The sequence below is a fragment of the Mastigoproctus giganteus genome, chromosome 7 (assembly GCF_048544385.1).
Source record: "Mastigoproctus giganteus isolate SK-2022 chromosome 7, ASM4854438v1, whole genome shotgun sequence".
In the NCBI taxonomy this organism is placed as follows: Eukaryota; Metazoa; Arthropoda; class Arachnida; order Uropygi; family Thelyphonidae; genus Mastigoproctus; species Mastigoproctus giganteus.
In genome coordinates, this window is record NC_143581.1 from 219,250,013 (window position 1) to 219,272,385 (window position 22,373).

The 22,373-nt window shown below is 38.0% G+C and overlaps 1 protein-coding gene across 1 annotated transcript in view; it reads left to right on the forward strand.

Annotated features, from left to right (window-relative positions):
• The window catches only part of LOC150083695 (tubby-related protein 4-like), a 148,430-nt gene that overhangs the window by 103,529 nt on the left and 22,528 nt on the right, over positions 1–22,373 (forward strand). The window contains exons 10-11 of the mRNA XM_090378571.1: positions 2,952–3,213; positions 19,746–21,556. Coding sequence (XP_090234697.1) covers positions 2,952–3,213; positions 19,746–21,556 — 2,073 coding nt within the window. The remainder of the gene's footprint in view (positions 1–2,951; positions 3,214–19,745; positions 21,557–22,373) is intronic.

Sequence of the window (22,373 nt, forward strand, 5' to 3'; positions counted from 1 at the left end):
CACCAAAACATGAGTGTATTGTTACCTTAGTGAGAGCAATGTTATTCAGAATCATCCTAAGTTGCTAATATCTCTTGAAACAATGACCTCACTAAAAGGATTCTGCGATTTATTTCCATTAATTTTTTGTAATTATATAAATAGCAGCTTGCTTTTAATAACACTTCTGATGGTCTCTAATGGAACATAAGTCAAGTTTAGATGGCCAGGTTTTGTCTGCTGTTACTGGAGGGATCAAAGTATCTTCAATTCAGTGCTTTATTGAAACCTTTGTTATCAAGCACTTATATTTATTTTCAAGACAGAAATACAAATCTCTAAAATCCTTAACTAGCCTAATAACATCAGTATTACTGTTAATATCAAGGATGTTAGTTTAATAGCTTAGAAAATTCAAAAATTTTTAAGGCTGTTTTCTTCTGTTTTATGAATTATTTTTTATTTCATTTACTAAATTTTCATTGTTGTAAATACACACACACATGGCCAGGTGGGAAGGAACAGCAGTGCGTAGCACACGCTTCTTGATTAGACCAGGGTTCGAGCCCGTCACCACCAAATATGGAGGATGCGGAAAGGTCAGGGAATGACCACCGCATATCCCGGAGCAATATGGCCTTAGTTGCTAATGCTCCTAAAAAAAAACCAAAACAACAACAACACACACATGTTAAATTAAAAGAATATCCAGCAGGTGTTTTAAGCAGGCCTTGACAAATTTGTTCAAGATCATATTAAAATAGTCTTCTGGAACAGAACACCACCAGTCTCTCCTCCTTGTGTCACATGATGTGGTATTTACTTTGCTTATTTTTATGTTTACTTTGCTTATTAGTATTAATTCATATAATGTAAAATTCACAAAACAGCTGATATTAAACTTGCTCCATGATACTAAACTGTCTGTTGATAATTAAACTGAAAATTAAAAGCTTTTAAATTTCTCTACGTAGTCAACTTTAAAATCTGTGTTTTAAATTAATTATAAATTTTGTATTTACCAGCATATCAAAGCAATGTTATCCTCTTTGCAAATTCACACTTTGTTACATATCAAAAGAAATAGATTATTGTGTCTACACAATACTGTGTTTACCCTCAGCAGATTATTATGATTTCTATCAAATAAATCATTCAATGGATTAGTTTAATTAATGATGAAATTTAAACATCTGTTAAAATTTTTCTTTATTTATTTTAGATTTATTTTTTGCATAAGAAGTTTTCTATTGCAAAAGATGACCCCGTGTTATTTGTTTTCCATTTTGAATTTAGCACTTGCATAGCTCTGTGGATTTACAATGGAGAATCTGTTTTTGTTTTATTAGATTTGACCCTTTACCATCTCACCTTCTCTTGTAATGTAGTTGGGGACAGAGTTTCTCTGTCTTTTTGCAGAAATTCAAGTTATCTTTTTCTTGTCACAAAAGAAATAATAAAACTACTTTTTAAAAAATTTTCAGAACCTTGAAAAATTAAAAAAAAAATTTTCAAGATTGTGAGATAGTGAAAATTATGGGTCCAAGAATAAAAATATAGTAGCCATAGTTAGTAAAGTTGCATAAAGCAAAAGTGAAAAAATTGTGATGGCATTAAATATTGAACTTTTTTACCATTATTGCTGTAAGTGGTCATGACATTGTTCTAAACTTACATTCCATATTGAGCTCAATCTCTTGATAATCTATCCCATGCCCCATACAGCCTTCAAAACAAGATTTAACCGCTGATTTTGTTACTTTCAGTTACAGAATCTGTGTTTTGAGTAAAATATTCATTTTATTTCTGAAGGAAGCAAACTCTTCAGTACTGTTGCCATAGTGGCATGTTGATATATACTGGTAAATACTCTTATAATTGTAGTTTTTCAGTTCAGGAACAATATTCTTAAGTAATTAATAAATTTAATTAAAATTTTATTAAGTTTTACAACTTCTATACTAAAGTGAAAAAAATATATATTTTTTCCTGACTTCTGGGGCTTTGATAGTTTGCTAGTGCTCAAAAGTTGCAAGAAGCATATGAAATAAACTGATTTGGGTTCGATGGGATAATTAATAAAAAATATTTTTTAAAATTCTGGAGAAGGGCAGTCTGTTGTACATTACTAAAGCTTTTCTTGAAGTTATGTTTGTTCATGATCCTATCATTGAGTATTTGTATTCTTTTAATACAATGCAGCTAACACTGTACCTTTGTAAAATTCAGCTTCTTCTGCTTAACACATTTATTGCCTTTATGCATATAAGCTTAAAACAGCACTATGAGTGATGTGATACAGTGCATATCTAATTTCAAAAGGAATGCAAATGCTGTGCCGTAACATGTATGGGTGATCATTCTGAAGCAGTCAACCAACAAATGCCTTAAATGTAAAGGCACATGAAATTAACAACTATCAGTTTTGACACACTGATTGAACACTTTATAGCAGTGCTTGACTTTTGTTTGTAGACTTGGCACAGAGTTTTTTGTTGTTTGTTTGTGTTGATGTTAGTTTATGTACATGATTAAACTTTTATAACATTTTAAGATTTGTTCTGATTTACAGTTCAGCACAAAAGTAAGTGTTCACATTTAGCAATGAATTCCAAACTTTTAATTTTCAACCATTATTTATGAATTTTCTGAATGTGACAATGTTGATTTTTTCAACATTCTGAATGGGTTCTCTCAAATATAGGTGGCAGCAAATGTGTTAATAATTTCCAAAAAAGCAGAACAAGACTAGTTTGGTTACTTTTTTAGGAAAATTGCTCATAACATTTTACCATACTAACCTTGTATTTAATAAATTCATTAATCATGTAAGCTTTGTTTTTTTTTTTTGATTTCGTCTTTTAGATATTTTGCACTTTTAATTTTTAACTTATTTTTAGATATAAAATAAGATCTGTTTTTTTTACACAATAAAAAGAAGACTGACAGTTTCTTTCCTTGTTTCTCTGTAGCAGGAAAAGATTGTTGCCATTACATCAAATATTTGGGGCACAAAATTTAAAATTCTGGGATTAGCATCCTGGTTGCCATCTATCCTGGGTACAATTACTTATCGCACCAGCTTACTTCATCTTCAGCCTCGACAAATGACACTTGTGATCAAGGAACTTCATGGCCCTCAACCTCTTGATGTTGAAGATGTTGATGATGAAGTTGCTACAGGAAATAGTGTCACTTCTGCTCTCTTCTCAGAAGATGATGACGATATGTTAGGTAAATGGTGAACTGGCTGTTAATGAGGTTTTCTTTAGTATGAAATATGTCTGTATATATATGTACTTATTATAATCTTATATGTATAAGGTCAGGTCTATATACTTGGCATTATTAGAAAGGCCATCTCATTTTGGCAAAACAAAATTGAAACATCTGATAAAGTTGCATATATGAGAGGATATCAAAACGTTTTTCCCCTGACCATGTTTTGCATGTCCCAGGAAGTTGAGATGTGGAATATATACAAAGGGTACTAGGAACGTTTTGCAATATGATGCAACAATGAATCACAGGAAGCTGTTTGTTGCTGCATGTTGAGACATGTTCATCCGTGCATAGTAGCCGCCGCGGCAAGTCGATGGGCTCAGTTATTCATTAGTAGTGAGAGTGTAAAGTGCTTGCGATGGCATCGTGGTCACGAAATGAGATAAGGACAGTTTTGCGGTATAATTTCGTGCGTGGTTTAACCATAGACCAGTGCTTAGAAGAAATGACTCTTGCACTAGATGATGATTGTCCACATCGTACAACGATATTCAGGTGGTATAGAGAATTCCAAAGGGGAAATTTCACTCTGGAGGATTCTGAGAGGCCGGGAAGGCCACAAACGTCAGTTATGGAGGAAAACGTTACTGCTGTGAGGAAAATGCTTGACGAAAACAGGCGAGTGACCTACCAACAGATAGAGGATACTTTGGGCCTAAATGCACCAGCAATTCGTTCAATTCTGCAAGATCATTTGCACGTGAAGAAACTTTGTTCTCTCTGGGTGCCGCATCAACTGACTGAAGAGCAGATGACACGACGTGTGACTTGGTGCCGGGAGATGTTAAAAAAGTTTGATAAGGGACAATCTCGGTATGTGAACAACATCGTGACAAGTGACGAGGCTTGGCTGTACTATTACGATCTGCCGACCAAGGCTCAAAACAAAGTTTGGGTCTTTGATGATGACGACACACCTGTAATTGTCAGAAAATCCCGATCTGTAAAGAAGAAAATGATAGCTGTATTTTTCAAATCGAGTGGAATTGTGGAACGTGTCGTTTTGGACACGCAGAAGACAGTCACAGCTAAGTGGTATACTGAACAATGCCTGCCTAAAGTCATTGGATCTATGAAGAACCTGCGGCCAAAGTCAAGAATGTACACCTGGTACCTCCATCACGAAAATGCTCCAGCTCACCGCGCCAAAGCCTGCACCGAATATTTGACCAAGACAGGACTGAAACTTCTGGAGCACCCTCCCTACAGTTCAGACCTTGCTCCCTGTGACTTTGCACTGTTCCCGCATGTGAAAATGAAGCTAAAAGGGAGGCGGTTTTCCAGTGATGAGGACCTTCTATGGGCTTGGGACAACGAGTGTGCTTTACTCCCTAGTGAAACTTGGCAGAACTGGTTTAAAGATTGGTTTCGGAGGATGGAGAGGTTTATTGAATGTAGAGGAAATTACTTTGAAAAAATTAAATAAACAAAGCTGTATTGCAAAACGTTCCTAGTACCCTTTGTATTACTCTTTTTTTTATGTAGTAACTACTCAAAGCAACACAACATATTTCTCCCATCTTTTGCAGCACTTCCTTATGCCATTTTTGCAGAAGGTCTCACTTTACTCTCGAAATGATGATTCTATCAGAGAAATTGCCTCTACATCTACATTATGGTCCTTGAGGTTGTCACAGACATACTCTCAGATATGCCAGACAAGCTGCACTTGCTACCTGGGAGCCTAAAACGCAGATGGAACTGATATTCGGGTGACACTAAAGTCAAGTGGACCTAATTTCGGCGAAATCCAGATGGTCGGTGACAGCCAAATCCTCTGCTTGCACCTTCACGATGGTGGGACTGTTAGTAATCCTGGGTATAACCTCCATGCACAAGTACATGGTGGGTGACCACCCAGGTGTGAACCAACATAAGCAGGGGTCGAGGTGTGGCACCCACACCACATGGAGGAATGCCACCCCTCTATGTTGCCAGGCAGTACTTGGTGGTAGATGACTCTCATCAACTGGTGCAATACCACCTCTTTGCTTATTGGAGGCTTGAAGTGGTGGAACCCATGTTTAGTCTCTTGAGCTAAGTTCCAGTCAACCCTTCCCTATCTCTTCCATCATGCAATATGATTGATGACTTTTGAGGTTTTTGATGAACATCGTGGCAAGATCCAATATTCCTTACATTTTGAGGGTACAGCTCTAAAACGGTGTTCGCAGGCTGGCCACTAGTTAGTACACTGGACCGAACCTATTGGTAACTCTCTAGGAGGCTTCCGGATCAGCTAGTGTATAATCTTGCTACCTCTACTCTGCCAGATAGTGACTGGAGGGAGTGTGAGTAGTGTGTATGTGGGGAGCATTGTCGAGGCCACGTTATGTCAAGGATCTGGGTATATTCTTACCATGTGTATGCCATATCCAAAAATTTCATTACTTCATACAGCATGTCCCACCCACTTTTTCTTACTATTGAGTACACCATGAATTGTCAAACTAATAGAGCAAGCTTATCTGCGAAAAGATCTAAACCTCCCAAGCACTTCCTAATTCATTTCACAAATATACGTGGTCTCAATTCTAATCTTAACGATGTCCATTTCCACTTGCAGTCTGCCAAACCCCATGTACTTTTTTTTGACAGAATATCAGTTATCGGTTGATTCAACTACTGCTCATCTCAGATGCCCAAATTATTCGCTGTGTGATTCCTTTCGCCTCAAAGGTGGTACTTGTGCATATGTCCATTCTGATATTCCCTGTCAGAAACTTGGCAATTTGGAATCTCCTCTCTTTGATCTTCTCTGGGTTAAAATCTCTCTACCTCATTGTGTAAAATTCATCTGTTGTCTCTACCGTTTTCCCAACTCCACTAATCACTTGGAGCTCTTTGACTTCCTCTCTTTGCAATTGACTTGCTCCACTCCAACTTTCCTAACAGTGAGGTAATTTTCCTTGTGATTTTAATGTTCACAACTCCAGCTGGCTTCCGTTTTCTAGTCACACCAACCCAACTGGTCAAGATGCTGAGGCTTTTGCAATTACTAATGCACTCTTGCACAGATTGCTCATTTACCTACAAGAATACCGGACAATCCTAATCATACAGCCAACAAAAGGAAAGGTTTGGTGAAACACAAGTAGTTGCTCCTGACATCTCAAAGGCTTTCGATCATGTTTGGCATAAAGGTCTTCTAAACACGCTTCCATCTTATGGTTTTCCAACTGTTTTTAGTAATTGGTTATCCAGTTTTCTCTCTGATCGCTCACTGAGGGTGATGGTAGATGGCTCTCTGTCTTCTAACTTTTCCACTAATGCCGGTGTCCCCCAAGGTTCAGTTCTTTCCCCCACTCTTTTCCTCTTGTATATTTATGACTTTCTTCCACTGACTGGAAATCCTATCCATAGTTTTGCTGATGATAGCACATTGCATTCCACTTTTCATTTTGAGAAACCTTGCCCTGTTCAGTCAGCTTCAACTTATCGAAAATCTGCTACAAATTCCTTAAATGCTGATCTTCAGGTAATTCTCCAGTGGGGCTAAGACAACTTAGTTGATTTCAACCCTTCTAAAACTCAGTCTTGTCTTATATCTCACAAAAAGGATTCTTCTGCTCCTATGCTAATCTTTAGTGACACTCCGATTTCTAGGCAAAATGATATATCTCTTTTGGGGATTACCCTGACTTCTAATCTCTCTCTCTCTTGGCAGAAGCACATTACACATATTGCTTCCTCTGCATCTAAAAAACTTGGTTTTCTCTTTTGCTCTCGCCGTTACTTTTCTTCCAAACAGCTGCTCACTCTGTATAAATCGCAAATCTGCCCTGCCATGGAATATTGTTCCCACTTCTGGGATGGTGCCCCCAAAACCTCTCTCAGGCTTCTTGATTCCATTCAGAAGAGGGCAGTTAGGTTAATTAATGATTCATCTCTAATAGAGTCTCTCCACTCGCTGTCTCATAGACGTACTGTTTCTGCTGCATGCCTCTTCTACAGATACTTCCATGGGCACTGCTCTTCTGAATTGGCTTCTATAATTCCTGCTCTCTCTTTCAAAACAGTCCGAACAAGTGCCGCCACCAGCCAACATCCATTTACTGTCCAACTTCAAACTCACAGAACCAACTTTTCATCTTTCTCGTTTATTCATTCAACTGCCGTTTTCTGGAACAACCTTCCTTCATACGTATTTCTTAAAAATTATAGTCTACAGAAGTTCAAGTCCAACGTCAACAGATATCTTCTTTCGTCCTCTCAACCTCCAACCCAAGCACGGTACTAAGTACTATAAGTTCTAATACCTCTCGTGTTTGGGGTTTACATAAAAAAAAAAAAAAAAAAAAAAAAAAAACGACAAAAAATGCTTTCAATGCAAAAATAATTTCAGCTGCAAAAAGAGGAAGAAGTCAGAATGTGCCATTTCAGGAGAATAAGGCAGATGTGGCAAAATATGAAGTCCTAACTTCTGGGAAGGTCTGTGGTTGCAACAGCAGTGCTGGCTGGTGTGTTGTCAGTAAGCAACAGCTCACCTTTGCTGATCATTCCATGTTGCTTTTCTTTAATTGCTACTTGGAATTGCTTCACTAAGTTGCTTAGTAATGTGCATTGATGGTGGTACCTTCTGCAGGTAATCTGTGAGATTAATGCCCATCTTATCCCAGAAAACTGAAGCAATACTTTCCCTGCAGATGGTTGCACTCTGGCATTTTCAAGAGTTGGTGATGATGGATGTTTTCATTTTTTTTTATACTTGTTTTTTATTGGGTCAAAGTGATGTATTTATAATTCATCCATAGTTGCCAATTGGGAAAAAAGCAGGCCAGGATTGCTGTCACATGTGGTGATCAATTCAGTAGTGCAGGTCTGCCAAAATGGAATCCATTGTGCTGAGACTTAATTCATATTCAAATTATTGTGAATTACTAATTATAAACTTGCATTCATAGCTTATTCCCACAACTATCTGTTTAATTGTTATCGGAAAGTAATTGAGGATTAGCTGTTTGGTTTTCTCCACAAATTCAGTGGTGTGAGATAGGGATTGCTGCCCACTTCTTTCAGATGTTCTTATTTATACTTTAGCATGACTACCAGGTCAGAAGAGTTATACAATAAATCATGAATACAATTAATCGTATTTAGCAGTCATGGGCTTGTACCACAGTCCACTCAAACGGTGTGTGCTACGGCACTCTTGCTCCTGACCACTTTCCTTATCATGGAAGCTATCCCATCCACACTTTTACTACTGTCCTCACCAATGTTTTACAATGTTATATAATAGACAGATATCCCCACACACCGTAGACATCTCTTCATGGATAGTCCTTGGCTGTTTGTCTTGCAAAAACAGGAATTTGATAATCGATCAATATTCAACTTTATCTGTGGTGACACTCTGTTATTCACAGGTAAATGCCCAACCAGAGCTTTGTTGATGACAAAAATAATTTCTTCACTATTATTTCTTAAAATTGTGGGCCCACCAGTGACACACTTTGATCCGGCAAATACATATCCTTGTTTAGATTTGACATAAACCAAGTGGTCAGGAGCACGAGTGCAGTAGCATACGCTCCTTGAGTGGACTGGGGTTTAAGCCCATGACTGCTAAATATGATTAATATTTGTATTGATTGATTTATTGAAAACTCCACTGACCTGGTGGTCGTGCCAGAGTATAAACAAGAATATGTATTTGCTGGATCAAATGTGTCACCGATGAGCCTATAATTTTAAGAAATACTAGTGAAAAAATTGTTTTTGTCATCAACGAAGCTCTGGTTGGGCTGATGATCAGATTCATTTATGAAAATCCTCATTCACATTCACTCGATGAAATTGGTATCGTACTCAGAGCATTCATCAAATGCTCTTCAATTTTTCTGAAACTGTCTTTTCGATTAGGTATTCCCAAAATGGACGAGTTGTATCTCTTTCATTCAACTGAAGCCTAACTGACAATTTTCTAACTTCATTCTCACCAAATGCCAACATTCCATGTTTAGAAGGTTTAATACCTTCGTTGTCCTCATTTTCCTTCTCTCGTCATTGATATTGTCACTAGTTCTTATACAGGTTGTCTCAAAAATATTGGTATAAACGTTTAGGGGAGGTAGGTAACATCTAAAGGAATGTGAATCGCATAGGAACCCATAACCGGAAACGTCATGGGAAAGTAGTAGCAGAGGCACAAGAAGCAGAAATGACACAAGACAGTAATTAGTGGCAAACATTTATTTGACATAATATTAACAATGGAGTACGAGATGGATGCATTTCATGATGTTACAACAGATGCTCGAAGGTTCCATCATGAGATGCGATGCATGCGTGACACCGATGCAGCATGGATTGGCGGACATGGTCGAGCACACCTGGAGTTTCTTTGACAGTAGCAGCAGTGCAGACGAGTCTCGCCACAAGATCCATTTCCGTCTCCACAGGTGATTCATACACGATAGATTTGAGGGCTCCCCCACAGAAAGAAATCAAGGCTCGATAAATCAGGTGAGCGTGGGGGCCAGGCAACGGGTCCACCGCGGCCAATTCATTGATGCCCAAAGCGCCTGTTCAAATAGTCACAAATACACCTTCCATAATGGGCAGGCGCCCCATAATGTTAAAACCAAATATTGCATCTCACATTTGCTGGAACATCGTCAAGTAACCCTGGTAGAACTTGTTCAAGAAAGATCTGATATTTAGCGGAGTTCATGCGGGATGGTAACAAGTATGGGCCGACTAAGCAGTCACTGACCATACCTGCCCACACATTTATTGCGAAGCGATGTTGTGCCACATGGGGCACACACACTGTGTGGGTCCTCTGCTAATCCATACACTAGGTGCATGTCTGCCAGCTCACAGTTCGTATATCGATGCATGCTCTTCATGCGGCGACTACTGCTTGAACGAGTAAACCAAAAATTTTCCCTCTCGCGAACTGATGAACAGTGCCATGTACCGACTTATGGTGACATTCCCGGTTATGGATTCCTATGCGATTCACATTCCTTTAGATGTTACCTACCTCCCCTAAACGTTTGTATCAATATTTTTGAGACACCCTGTATATTGATTCGTGGCTGCTTCGGAAACGTCATTCAGCAACAGGTGCAAACATAAAAAATTTGGTATATTCTATAAAAGCTTTATTATGAAATTATTTTTACTTATTATTTATTTTTTACACATATTACTCATTTTTTTATATACTTGAATAATAAATTTATGCTTAATAAACTGTGTGTTAATATACTTAATTTGTTGTTCTTATTCCAGAAACATTACTACTAAAGTAACAATATTAGGAAATAATTTTTTAGAGTACTGTACTTTTCATGTCCTTTTAATTTAATTTTTCCTGATAGCAAAGAATGAGTACCGGCACCTATTTTTTTTTACAAAAAAAAGCCCTGGTTTTATATATTCATTGGCCTGTCTATAGAATTATATTAAAAAATTGCATGGTATGATGCAAATGTGCATGCACTTGTCAATTTAAAATTTTATCAGATTTAAAAAAAATTCAAATTTATTACTTAAAAAAATAGAAATTTATTTTGGATAATGAGTGCAGTTGTACTGTCACAAGGTTTGTCCTGCCTGTAACATACATTTTATTTGGTTGCAGTGACCCTCAGCTGTTAGCAATTTATATTTTTATTATTAAAATATCACTGATTATATGAAAGACTAAAAATATTAGTGAAGTAGGTCTCTTGCTTCATACAACATATATGTATGGCATTAGAAGAAAAGATTATTAAAATATTGGAAATGGTGCTTCTTCAAGTATGTGTAAATGTTGTGTTAACTAATCAACCATGTGTTATGACAAAATGGCCGATTATAAAATTAGGCACATTCAGTTTATAGTACTAAAGTTACATGGGTAAGTAGGCATGATGTTATATTTAGATTACTGGTAAGTTAAATGCATCCAGTATTTTTATATATATAAGTTATGCTGCTAATTCTTCCTATTTTTATTGTTTAACAAGTGTCTGTATTTTCCAACTTGCTGGATATATAGCCTTCTTCCTTTATCCATCAGAAAGACACAATATGGCCCTGGTAGCCTATGTGTAGTTAAATTCGACAACAACAACAACATCCTTTATCCATTACTCAAGGTGTTTATTACTCTTCAGTAGCCAACAGTAATGTTGTACTCTTCATGTTTTCCCCTTCTCCTACCTTGGTTTGAAACCTACTTTTCATTTTTTTAGTGTTGAATTAGCTGAGTGGTTACTTCAGGATTAATACAGTAGTATGTGTTTGACTATAGTTTGAGCCTGCATAACTGCTAAATACATTAATGTTCTTGTGTTCTCTGTCATGTAAACTCCACCGACTGTATGTGGCATCCTGGAGCATAAACAGAAAATTTATTTATTTACTTACAAGAGTTTGCTACTTCCTAATTGCCAAAGGATACCTGTATATAATTTACCACAATTGCCAAAGGATATTTATATATAATTTTGACACTGATCAATCATTGTAACTTATAAAAACTTCATCCAGTCTGCAGTTGAATAAAAGTTGCCCACCCCAGAATTAACACAGCAGAATGTGGATCAGTAGGTGTTAGAGACTCTGCTGAATTACAGACCCTATACGATTGTCTTCAGATGACACTAGGTCAACTGACATTACAGCATGCAGTCAGCATAGAAGACTGAAATTTAGTATTGCTCTATGTTTAGTTTCTCTTTTGAAATTATCTAATATCTGTTTATATAACATTTCCTTTGAAGTCATATTGCTCTTTAGATGTGATGATGTTGCCATATACTAAAACAAAATTTATTCAGTTTTAAACCTTTTTTTTTTTAATATTAATTTGGAGATCCAACAGCAATGACAAAAATATATGTCTCTACTTAGTCATGAAAGGGGCACCCAGAAATAATTAAATATCTCTACTTAGTTCTCATAAGTGGTAATATATAATGCAACATTCCAGGTACAAATCTAGATAATTAGAAAGAACAGCATTTCCTGCTGAAGGCAACTGGAGATCAGCTGGTTTTTCTGGATGCAGGTAAATGCTAAAGTCCCTGGAGTAAAAGAGTAGAGTCCATGCCATCCTTGCACATGTTTTAAACTTTAGCATTAGCATTAGTAAAGGCACATGATGCAAGAGAGCATGATTATATAGCATCAGGCAAAAAAAAAAAAAAAAAAACCCTAATTTCACCCATCCACTTGCTCCAAATGTTTGTCTAGTTCTGTCTTGAATCTATTTAAGCTATCAACTTCTACAATGACAGATGGAAGTTTGTTCCAGCAATCAACCACATGCTGGCTAAAGGCATTCTTAGGCTTCCGAAGTACCTAGGAAATGGTCCATTGTTGCACATTATTTCACAGTAGGATACTGTAATACTATCATAAAAAGAATTGCTTCTGCATCCCAGAAAACAATGACCATAAATGCCTAGAGTGTCAAGAAGTTAGGTGCCACCTCAGCTTTCTGATGGGTGTCTATGAGAGCTTGAGGTGTAGGGTAAATGCTCTTGAAGAAATTAATATAAGGGGCCCATCAAGCTCTCAGCTACCCAGCTCAATGGCAGAGCTGATTCCTCTGCATCAGGCAACACAGAGGCAGAATGTGCTGGTCCCAAAGGAACTAGTTATTGTTGGTGACTTTATTGTCAGGGAGATGGGGAATATACTATGCAAGAAGGATAGGTGGAACAGACCCAGGGTATGTCTGCCAGGGACAAAAGTTGATGATGTTGTAGAGCAGATATCATCTTTTAAAAGCACAAAAGGTGATATTGTTGTACACGTTGGAACTAATGACATTAAGAGTAAGAGATCTGCAGATTTACTCAACAAGTACAGGTCAATCTTGAAAAAAAGTCATGAGTTAGAGTTGAATGTGAAAGTGCCTGCAATTCTGGCCAGACATGATAGGAGGGAGTATATAATGAGAGCCTTGTTGATCAATTCAGCCCTGGAGAGATTGTGCAAGGATCAAGGGGTAACATTTTTTTCAGCCTGGTCTGTGCTTGTCAACAGGAGAGACTGAGTCTACAGTGATGGGTACGCTTAAATAGAAAGGGTGCAAAAATATTTGCTGATGCCATTGAGCCAGTGTTAGGTGGGTCGGAAAACTGCTAGCTTGGGGGGATACACAGAACACCGTTAGTCTTTTAGGCTAACAGTGGCTGCAGGCAGAGGCAAAAGTGATTCTTGCACTGCTTCTATTAGAATGAGCAACAGCATGGAAAGCAAGGCAATGGAGATTTCCAGGGCTGTTCGGAGTCATAGTGGAACAAGTAAATGCATGGGCTGTGTTAGGGTAACTAAGAGTAGAAACAGGTGCATGTATACCAATGCTAGGAGTATATTTAATAAATTTGATGAGCTTGAAGTGCTAGTCAAGACACCAAAGGCAGATATTGTTGGGATATCAGAGACGTGGTGTCACACAGATATAAGCAGTGCAGAATTGGAATTTGTGGAGTTAAATATGTACAGAAAGGATAGACAGGACAGGAAGGGAGGAAGGATTATGCTGTTAGTTAAGACACACATAAAATCTAAGGAAGTGCATCTAATTGATGTTGGTGAACAATGCAATGTTGAGTCTGTTTGGTGTGACATAAGCACTGGGAAAGGAAAAATGAGAGTAGGTGTGTGCTATAGGCCTAATGAATCTGATGAGCATAATGAGCAATTTTGCAGAGAAATATAGTGGGCCAGTAAATCAGAATGTCTTATAATGGGGGATTTTAACTTTCCAGATATCAACTGGAACTTGTGGGTTGGTAACTCACATACTAGCCAGGCTTTGGGGGATTTATTGGATGACTGTTTTCAACAGAAGCATGTTCAAGAGGCAATCAGAGGGAGTAATACTCTTGATCTGATTATCAGCAGTGATTATTCATGCATTAAGAATTTGCAGATAAAGTAACCACTGGGTGACAGTGATCACAGTGTACTGATGTGGGAATTACTTAAAGATGTAACTACCATCAAGGCTAAAGGGAAGGACTTTCGTAAAGGTGACTACATGAGTCTCAGACAGTTTTTAAATTCTATAAAGTGGGATCAACTGATGAATGTTACCAATGTTGAATTTTAAATGGGAAGCCTTCAGGGACTTAATCTTGGAGGCAACTAGGCTTTTGATTCCAACTAAGAAATACTGTTCAAGTTTTAGGCCTAAATGGATGTCAGATGAATTAATGAGGCTCGTGGCAGAGAAGAAAAATGTATGGGATGCATATAAATTATCAGGTGACACAAAAGCCTATGGCAAATATAAGCTTGTCTGTAATCAAGTCACAAAGGAGGTTAGGCAGGCAAAGGCAGATTATGACAAATCTTTGGCAACGGATACAAAGACAAACAGTGAAGTGTTCTTTACTTAGGTAAACTCTAAAAGGAAAGGGATGAATCAGATTGGACCACTTAACATAGATGAGTTGACTATTGATGATCGTGCTCAAGTAGCTGATAAACTGAATGAGTATTTTGCATTTACATTCACACATGAGGAGTTATTCAATTAGGGGAATGCCAGAAGTTTATCAAACTTTAACAGGGAGCTAAGTGATTTTGTAATAACTGAGAGCAAAGTGGAGGAGAAATTGTTTAAGAAATTGTATAAAGCCTTGAATGGTTTGAGCATGCTCAATGCTGATGGGATTCTTCCTCTTGCTCAGAATAATCACCTGGGAGGGCATAAATTCAAATTGAGGAAAGACAGATGTAGGATAGACGTGAGGAAATTTGCCTTTAGCCAGCGGGTGGTTGGTTGGTGGAACAGACTTCCATCCCTTGTCGTGGAAGTTGATAGCCTAAATAAGTTTAAGGCTCAGCTGGACAGGTATTTTGAACGAACAGAGGGTGAAGTGGAAGTGGTTATTTTTTATTTATTTATTTATTTTATTTTTTTGGCTGATGCTGCATAAGCTTTCTTTCTTGCATCAAATGCCTCTACTAATGCTAATGCTAAGTTAAACATAAAAAAGGCACCTGGGGTGGACGGGATCTATCCAGTTATATTAAAGGAGGCAGGAAAAGAAGAAAGCAAACCCTTAGTCATAATTATGAGACTCAGGGGAGGTCTTCATGGACTGGAGGTGTGTAAATGTATCATCAATTCACAAAGGAGGATCAAAAGGTGACACAAGTAACTACAGACCTGCAAGTTTAACTTGTGTTCTGGGGAAAATAATGGAGTCACTGGTTAAAGAAGGATTGCAGGATCATCTAGACAAGACTGCAGAATTAGTTAAGACACAGCATGGGTTTGTTAAAGGGAGGTCTTGTCTGACAATATGATTGGATAGTACAGTGACTTGTCTGACCAATATGATTGGTAACTACAGTGATCTCAGACAGTTTTTAAATTCTGTGCAGTGGGATCAACTGATGATGTTACCAACACCAAATTCTAAGTGGGAAGCATTCAAGAATTAATCATGGAAGCTACTAAAAGTTTCATATCTATTAAGAAATATTGTTCAAGGTTTAGGCCTAAATGGTTGTCAAATGAACTAATGAGACTTGTGCAAGAGAAGAAAAACGCATGGAATTTTTGCATCTACATTCACACATGAGGAGTTATTAAGGTTTGAAAATGCCAGAAGGTTCTAAAATTGTAGCAGGGTGCTTAATGATTTTGTAATAACTGAGAGCAAAGTGGAGGAGAAATTGTTGAAGTTAAACATAAGAAAGGCACCTGGGGTGGATGGGATCTATCCAGTTATATTAAAGGAGGCGGCAAAAGAAGTAAATAAACCCTTAGCTATAAATATGAGAGCGTCCTTGGACTCATGGGAGGTTCCCACGGACTGGAGATGTACAAATGTATCCTCAATTCACAAAGAGGGATCGAAGGGTGACACGAATAATTACAGACCAATTAGTTTAACTTCTGTTCTCGATAAAATAATGGAGTCACTGGTTAAAGATGCATTGCAGGATCATCTAGACAAGACTGCAGCAATAATTCAGACACAGCATGGGTTTGTTAAGGGAAAGTCTTGTCTGACAAATTTGATAGCATATTATGATGTGGTTACAAAGGAACTGGATGCAAAAAATAATTTTGATATCATATACTTGGATTTCAAGAAAGCTTTTGACACTGTTGCACATGGAAGACTACTGTACAAATTGGAGCAGAATGGTATTAAGGGTAAGTTGCTACAATGGATAAAAGGATGGTTGAGTGGGAGAAGACAGAGGGTGATAACCAGTGGGTGCTGCTCTTCATGGACTAATGTTATTAGTGGAGTCCCACAGGATTCGGTGTTGGGTCCACTGTTGTTTTGTATATTTATCAATGATATTAATGAAGGTATATCAGGCTTAGTGTTGAAGTTTGCAGATGATACAAAGGTTGGCAGGGTTGTTAATGACAGTAAGGGCAGTGTGCCACTGCAACAGAATCTAGAAAATTTGGGCAGATGGGCGGAGAAGTGGCAACTGAAGTTTTACATTGACAAATGCAAAGTACTGCATATGGATAGAAGTAACCAGAGAAACGTACCAACTGTGTGGTACTAAACTTAAGGTGGTTGAAAATGAAAAAGACCTGGGAGTAATTGTGCAGTCAGATATGAAGTTTTCTGAGCATTGCAGACAGGCTGCCAGGGCAGATCATGGGGTTTTGTCAATGATATACAGCAATTTTGCTATCAGGGAAAAGGAGTTGATTGTCCCTCTCTATAAGGCAATGGTCAGGCCATGCCTTGAGTACTGCTTACAGGTCTGGAGGCCTCATTTTAGGAAGGATGTAGATTTGCTTGAGCGTGTACAGAGAAGGGCAACAAGATTGGTGAGGGAAATGAAGGGATCCTCATACCAAGAGAGGCTTATGTTCTGCAAATTGCAGCAGCTGGAGGCTAGGCACCTGCGAGGTGATCTGATTGAGATGTATAAGGCCTTGAATGGGTTGAGCATGCTGAATTCTGATGGGATTCTTCCATTTTTTAAGGTTACGAACCTAAGGGGGCATAAATTCAAATTGAGGAAAGACAGATGTAGAATAGATGTGCGGAAATTTGCCTTTAGCCAGCGGGTGGTTAATTGCTGGAACAAACTTCCATCTGTCGTTGTGGAAGTTGATAGGTTAAATAAATTTAAGGAGGAACTGGACAAACATTTAGAGGGAATTGTTTTTTAATTTTTTTTTTTGACTGATGCTGCATAAGCTCATACACTTGCTTTCTTGCATCACGTGCCACTACTACTATGATGTGGTCACAAAGGAACCGAATGTTAAAAATAATTTGGATATCATATACTTGGATTTCAGGAAAGCTTTTGATATTTTTGCACATGGAAGACTGCTGTACAAATTGGAGATGTATGGCATTAAGGGTAAGTTGCTACAATGGATAAGGGGATGGTTGAGTGGGGGATTACAGAGTGGTAATCAAGGACACTGCTCTTTGTGGAAAAATGTTATTAGTGGAGTTCCCCAGGGTTCGGTGCTGGACCTATTGTTGTTTTTTGTATTCATCAGTGATATTAATGAAGGTATATCAGGATTAATGTCCAAATTTGCAGATGATACAAAGGTTTGCAGGGTTGTTAACGACAGTAAAGACAGTATGCTACTCCAACTGGATCTAGATAAGTTGGAAAAATGGGCTGAGAAGTGGCAACTGAAGTTTAACATTGACAAATGCAAAGTGCTGCATATAGGTAGCAATAACCCAAAAGAAACTTACCAACTATTTGGTAATTCACTCACGGAAGTGGAAAGTGAAAAAGACCTGGTGGTAATTGTGCAGTCAAATATGCAGTTTGCTGAGCAGTGCAGACGGGCTGGCAGGGCAGGTCATGTTGTCTTGTCAATGATATATAGGAATTTTGCTAGCAGGGGCAGGGAGGTGATTATCCCGTTGTACAAGTCTATGGTCAGGCCCCACATAGAGTGCAGGTCTGGAGGCCTAATTTTAGGAAGGATGTAGAGTTGCTAGAACGAGTGCAAAGAAGGGCAACAAGATTGGTGAGGGGAACAAAGGAGTGCTCCTACCAAGAAAGGCTTAAGTTCTGCAAATTGCAGTGCCTGGAGAGTAGGCACCTGTGAGGTGATCTGATTATGGTGTAATAAGTCCTTGAATGGGTTGAGCAAGCTGAATGCTGATGGGATTCTTCCTCTTGCTCAGATTAAGACCCTGAGGGAGCATAGATTCAAATTGAGGAAAGACAGTTGTAGAATAGATGTGCGGAAATCTGCCTTTAGCCAGTGGGTGGTTGATTGGTGGAACAGAGATCCATCTTTTGTTGTGGAAGTTGATAGTCTAAATAAATTTAAGGCTGGGCTGGACAGGCATTTGGAACTAATGGAGGGGTGAAATGGGAGGTTTTTTTTGGCTGATGCTGCATAAGCTTGCTTTCTTGCATCATATGCCTCTACTAATGCTAATGACCTTGCCAGCTAATGACTCTGTCCTGAATTTTTTTGGGTGGGGAGGAGTCTTGTGGTTCCACTCTGGATTGCTCTGGTTCAGGAAAAGTAAAGTAGTGTACTCATATTTATTATTGGAATGTATCTCCATTTTATTCAAACTGGTATTACAAGTGTTCTGTGGAAGCAGTGCTGTACTTCCTAGTCAAATATTAATTCTTTGGTACTCATCACACATATGCATTTCTGAACAGCAAAGGCGCCTCCATAGCCAGGTGGGCAGGAGCGGCAGTGTGTAGCACACATTTCTTGATTAGACCGTGGTTCGAGCCCGTGACCACCAAATACGGTGGATGCGGAAAGGTCAGGGAATGACCACCGCATATCCTCGGAGCAATATGGCCTTAGTTGCTAATGCTCCTAAAAACCAAATAACAACAACAACTGAACAGCAAGTGATTATGAAAATTTGTTTTCATGCTACTAACACTCATGCACAGTTTAAATGTAATATCATGCACTGTAACACATACCTGATTTCCAGAATCAGTTCTTTAATGTTGTGAATGTGTTTGTGCTGGTGATAGTGGATTGGTGACTGCTTTGCAACTTTCTGAAAACCTGTTGCATTAGACATACACACACTGGTACATAACAGGGTTTCTTCACCATACTTTGCATATAGCCTGGATAGAGTTTCGCCTGCTATCATATACTCTTTCATCAGAAGTTTGATAATACATAGCTGTGCCATACTTCGAGTGACATGGTTCTATGTCATTTCATATTGTGTCTGCTGCACATATTCTGGAACCACCAATTTTACAATTAGGTATGGAAGTGGTGTTACCATGATCTGCCATGGAAATAGTTTCATGATATTTGTGTTGTCCTCTTAAAAAAAATGAAGTCCAGGTCAATCATGAACTGTCCTTTTAATACACAAAAAAAGTTTAGAGAGGATGACTGTCCATTACAGGACAAGAAGCCAAATAGACCAGATAATGTCTATTTGGCTATGGTCTATTTTAAATTACTCAGCATGTTTAGCTTTTGTGTGGAGGAAAATATTATATGCTTGATGTATTGCATCATCTTCAGACTAAATGGTTTATTATTATTTTTATTTTAGATCCTGAATCAATGAATTATGAAGATAGTGCACCAGTAGCACCCATGACGCCCAAAAAGCAACAGACCTCTTTGACCCACTGCCATCAGGTAAAAGCTTCTCTTCATGTGGACGGAGCCATACATCTTGATCATAGCAGAAGTGAATATGTTAATTTCATTCCATCTGATAAATATATAACATTCCATGGTGGAAGGGAGAAGGAATATGTAATGAATATACATCCGGGTAATGCAAATCTGACTGTTGATAGTGTAGTTTCTGTTGCAACCCAAACTAGTTTGAATTCAATATCTGAGCAGGCCTTTGATGTTAACATTCCAAGTAGCTCAAAACTGCCTGCAACAACTATTTGTGTTACTAACTGTCCAACATCAGAATCAGAAGCTGGTGAAGTCATAGAAGCTGCTGATATCCAGGAACGATTAGAAGTACATGATCATCACCTTGGATTGCCATCTTGCTCAAGCTCAGGTGCTGGTTCTTCACCTCTACATGGTGATACTGCACAACAGGATAGTGGATTGCTTTCAGTGGCAAACACTGATCTTGGGGTATCCTCACCAGGTTCCTATTCAGTTTTTTCTGGCTCTGTATCAATGTCTTCTTCATGCAGTTCTGATAGTAATGATGGTAAAATTGATGATACTCATGTTTTGGATAATGTAATTCAACCCAGTACAAAAGTTGAAACAGATAAATTGCCTTCATTGGATTCTAGTACAACTGATAAGTATATTGAATCTCATCGTGACGCATCAAGTGGTGTTTCCAGTACCAGAGAAACTGAATCACATCAGTCCTTTCGTGATATTCCTAATTCAGCACCGAGGAATAGTACTATGAATTTAGTTTCTTCTCAAGAGGATGTACATCCCTCTGTAAAAATACCATTTTCATATCCTCCTGTCATTAATCATCTAGACAACTTGCCTCATTGGGCAGAGAAAGCAGGAGATCTCAAGTTTATAGACGAAGATGTGGATGATTACACGGACATTCCAGTAATTGGGTGCCCTCAGCCAACTTCTTCTTCCACTGTTTTCTTGCTCAGTCATCGTACTCGTAACATAGGTCATTTAAATGGTGCAGAGTTCACTACCATCAGAGAAAGAAGAACTAGCATTTCAGCAAAAGATACACAACGTCGCTTGACATTTAAATCAAGGAATAACACACAGGACAGTGGTCCTTGTTCAGAGTGTCATAGTGATGAGATGATGCATGAACAAGACCAGTGTGGAAGTGCTCATGTTGCAAATAATTGCTTTTTTAAAGAAAATGTATGTCCTTGTAGTGTTGATGAAGCAAAATCTGTTAATGAGATACAGAGTGCTCCTATTGAGAATGGAAGTATCTGGGCTGATGCTGCTGAAGAGCTAGTTAGAAGTCCAATTTGGAAGGTTCAGGAAGTGCCTTGTGGTAAGAATCTTAGTCTTTTAAATTCAAAACAAGAAACATCAAAATCATTGCCTAGTTGCCAAAATCAAGAGGATATAGATAGTGAACTTAGTGCTTCTTTAATGCAGCGACTAACAGAACACAGAGCAAGCCTTCCTCATACAGACTCGCTACTCAATGGGCCTTCTCCATCATCACCAACAAGTAGGAGTATACCTTCTTCACCAGTAGGACGACGGAGGACTAATAATCGACGGGGCTTGCTCTACAGTCCTCTTCTTCTGAGGAAATCCAGGCGACAGAGGTTTGCAGAAAGCTCAGATGATGAGGGGGGATTAAGTGCTGATGACACTTACAGTGAGAACTTCAGAGATTTGGAGAGTTTTCAAAAAGCATATATCCGTAAGAAGGTAAATATTATGATTTTGTTGTTTGTGATTTAATTATTTAAATAAGAAGCAATTTTAAAACCCTTTAGTATAATTTTTTTAAAGTTATTTTAAGTAGTAATGCTAGTTTTAAATTCATTGTTTCAAATGTGAGCAAAATGAAGTTGATCCTTTTTTTTTTTTTTTTTTTTTTTTCAGGGACAGGGAAAGAAGTATATTTCCATTTTTCATTTTGGTTTTTGCTATGAATCAAAAGAACCAAAGCCATGTGATTATTTGATCCATTAGAATGGGGTGGAGGGCAAAATATATTAGAGTTTGAGTGGACTGCTAAGGTATTGCATTAAGTTATAGAAATGGGTGAATAGCACAGCAATTATTTATTTTTTAATACACTCACTGATCACTGTATAGAATAATGAGCCCTGGAAATGTCATCTCAAATGAGATTAAGTGAAAGTAAAATCCCTTATCTGCAGCAGTCTTACCAATCCCTTCATTGGAATATGAATTTTCTGGGCATGAATTATAAGGGATCAGTTAGTAGTAATGGACCAATACAAGTAGACTGCAAGTCTACTTTAAAATATTGCAGGATTTAATTTGTCATCACCTGCCTTACTATGATATTCCTACTTGAGAAAAGTCTAAGGCAGAGAATTATGAGATTTATAAGAAACAAGGGATGCCATTGGAAGACAGTGAAGTGAAGCTTCTAGGGGTAAACTACAAAACAAATATTTGCATTGCTTGTATAAATAGCTAATTAAAGGAATCAGTATAAATAGTTTTTTTTTTTCTTCTCAGTTTTATTTGTTAAATCTGTAGGAAGTTTTAA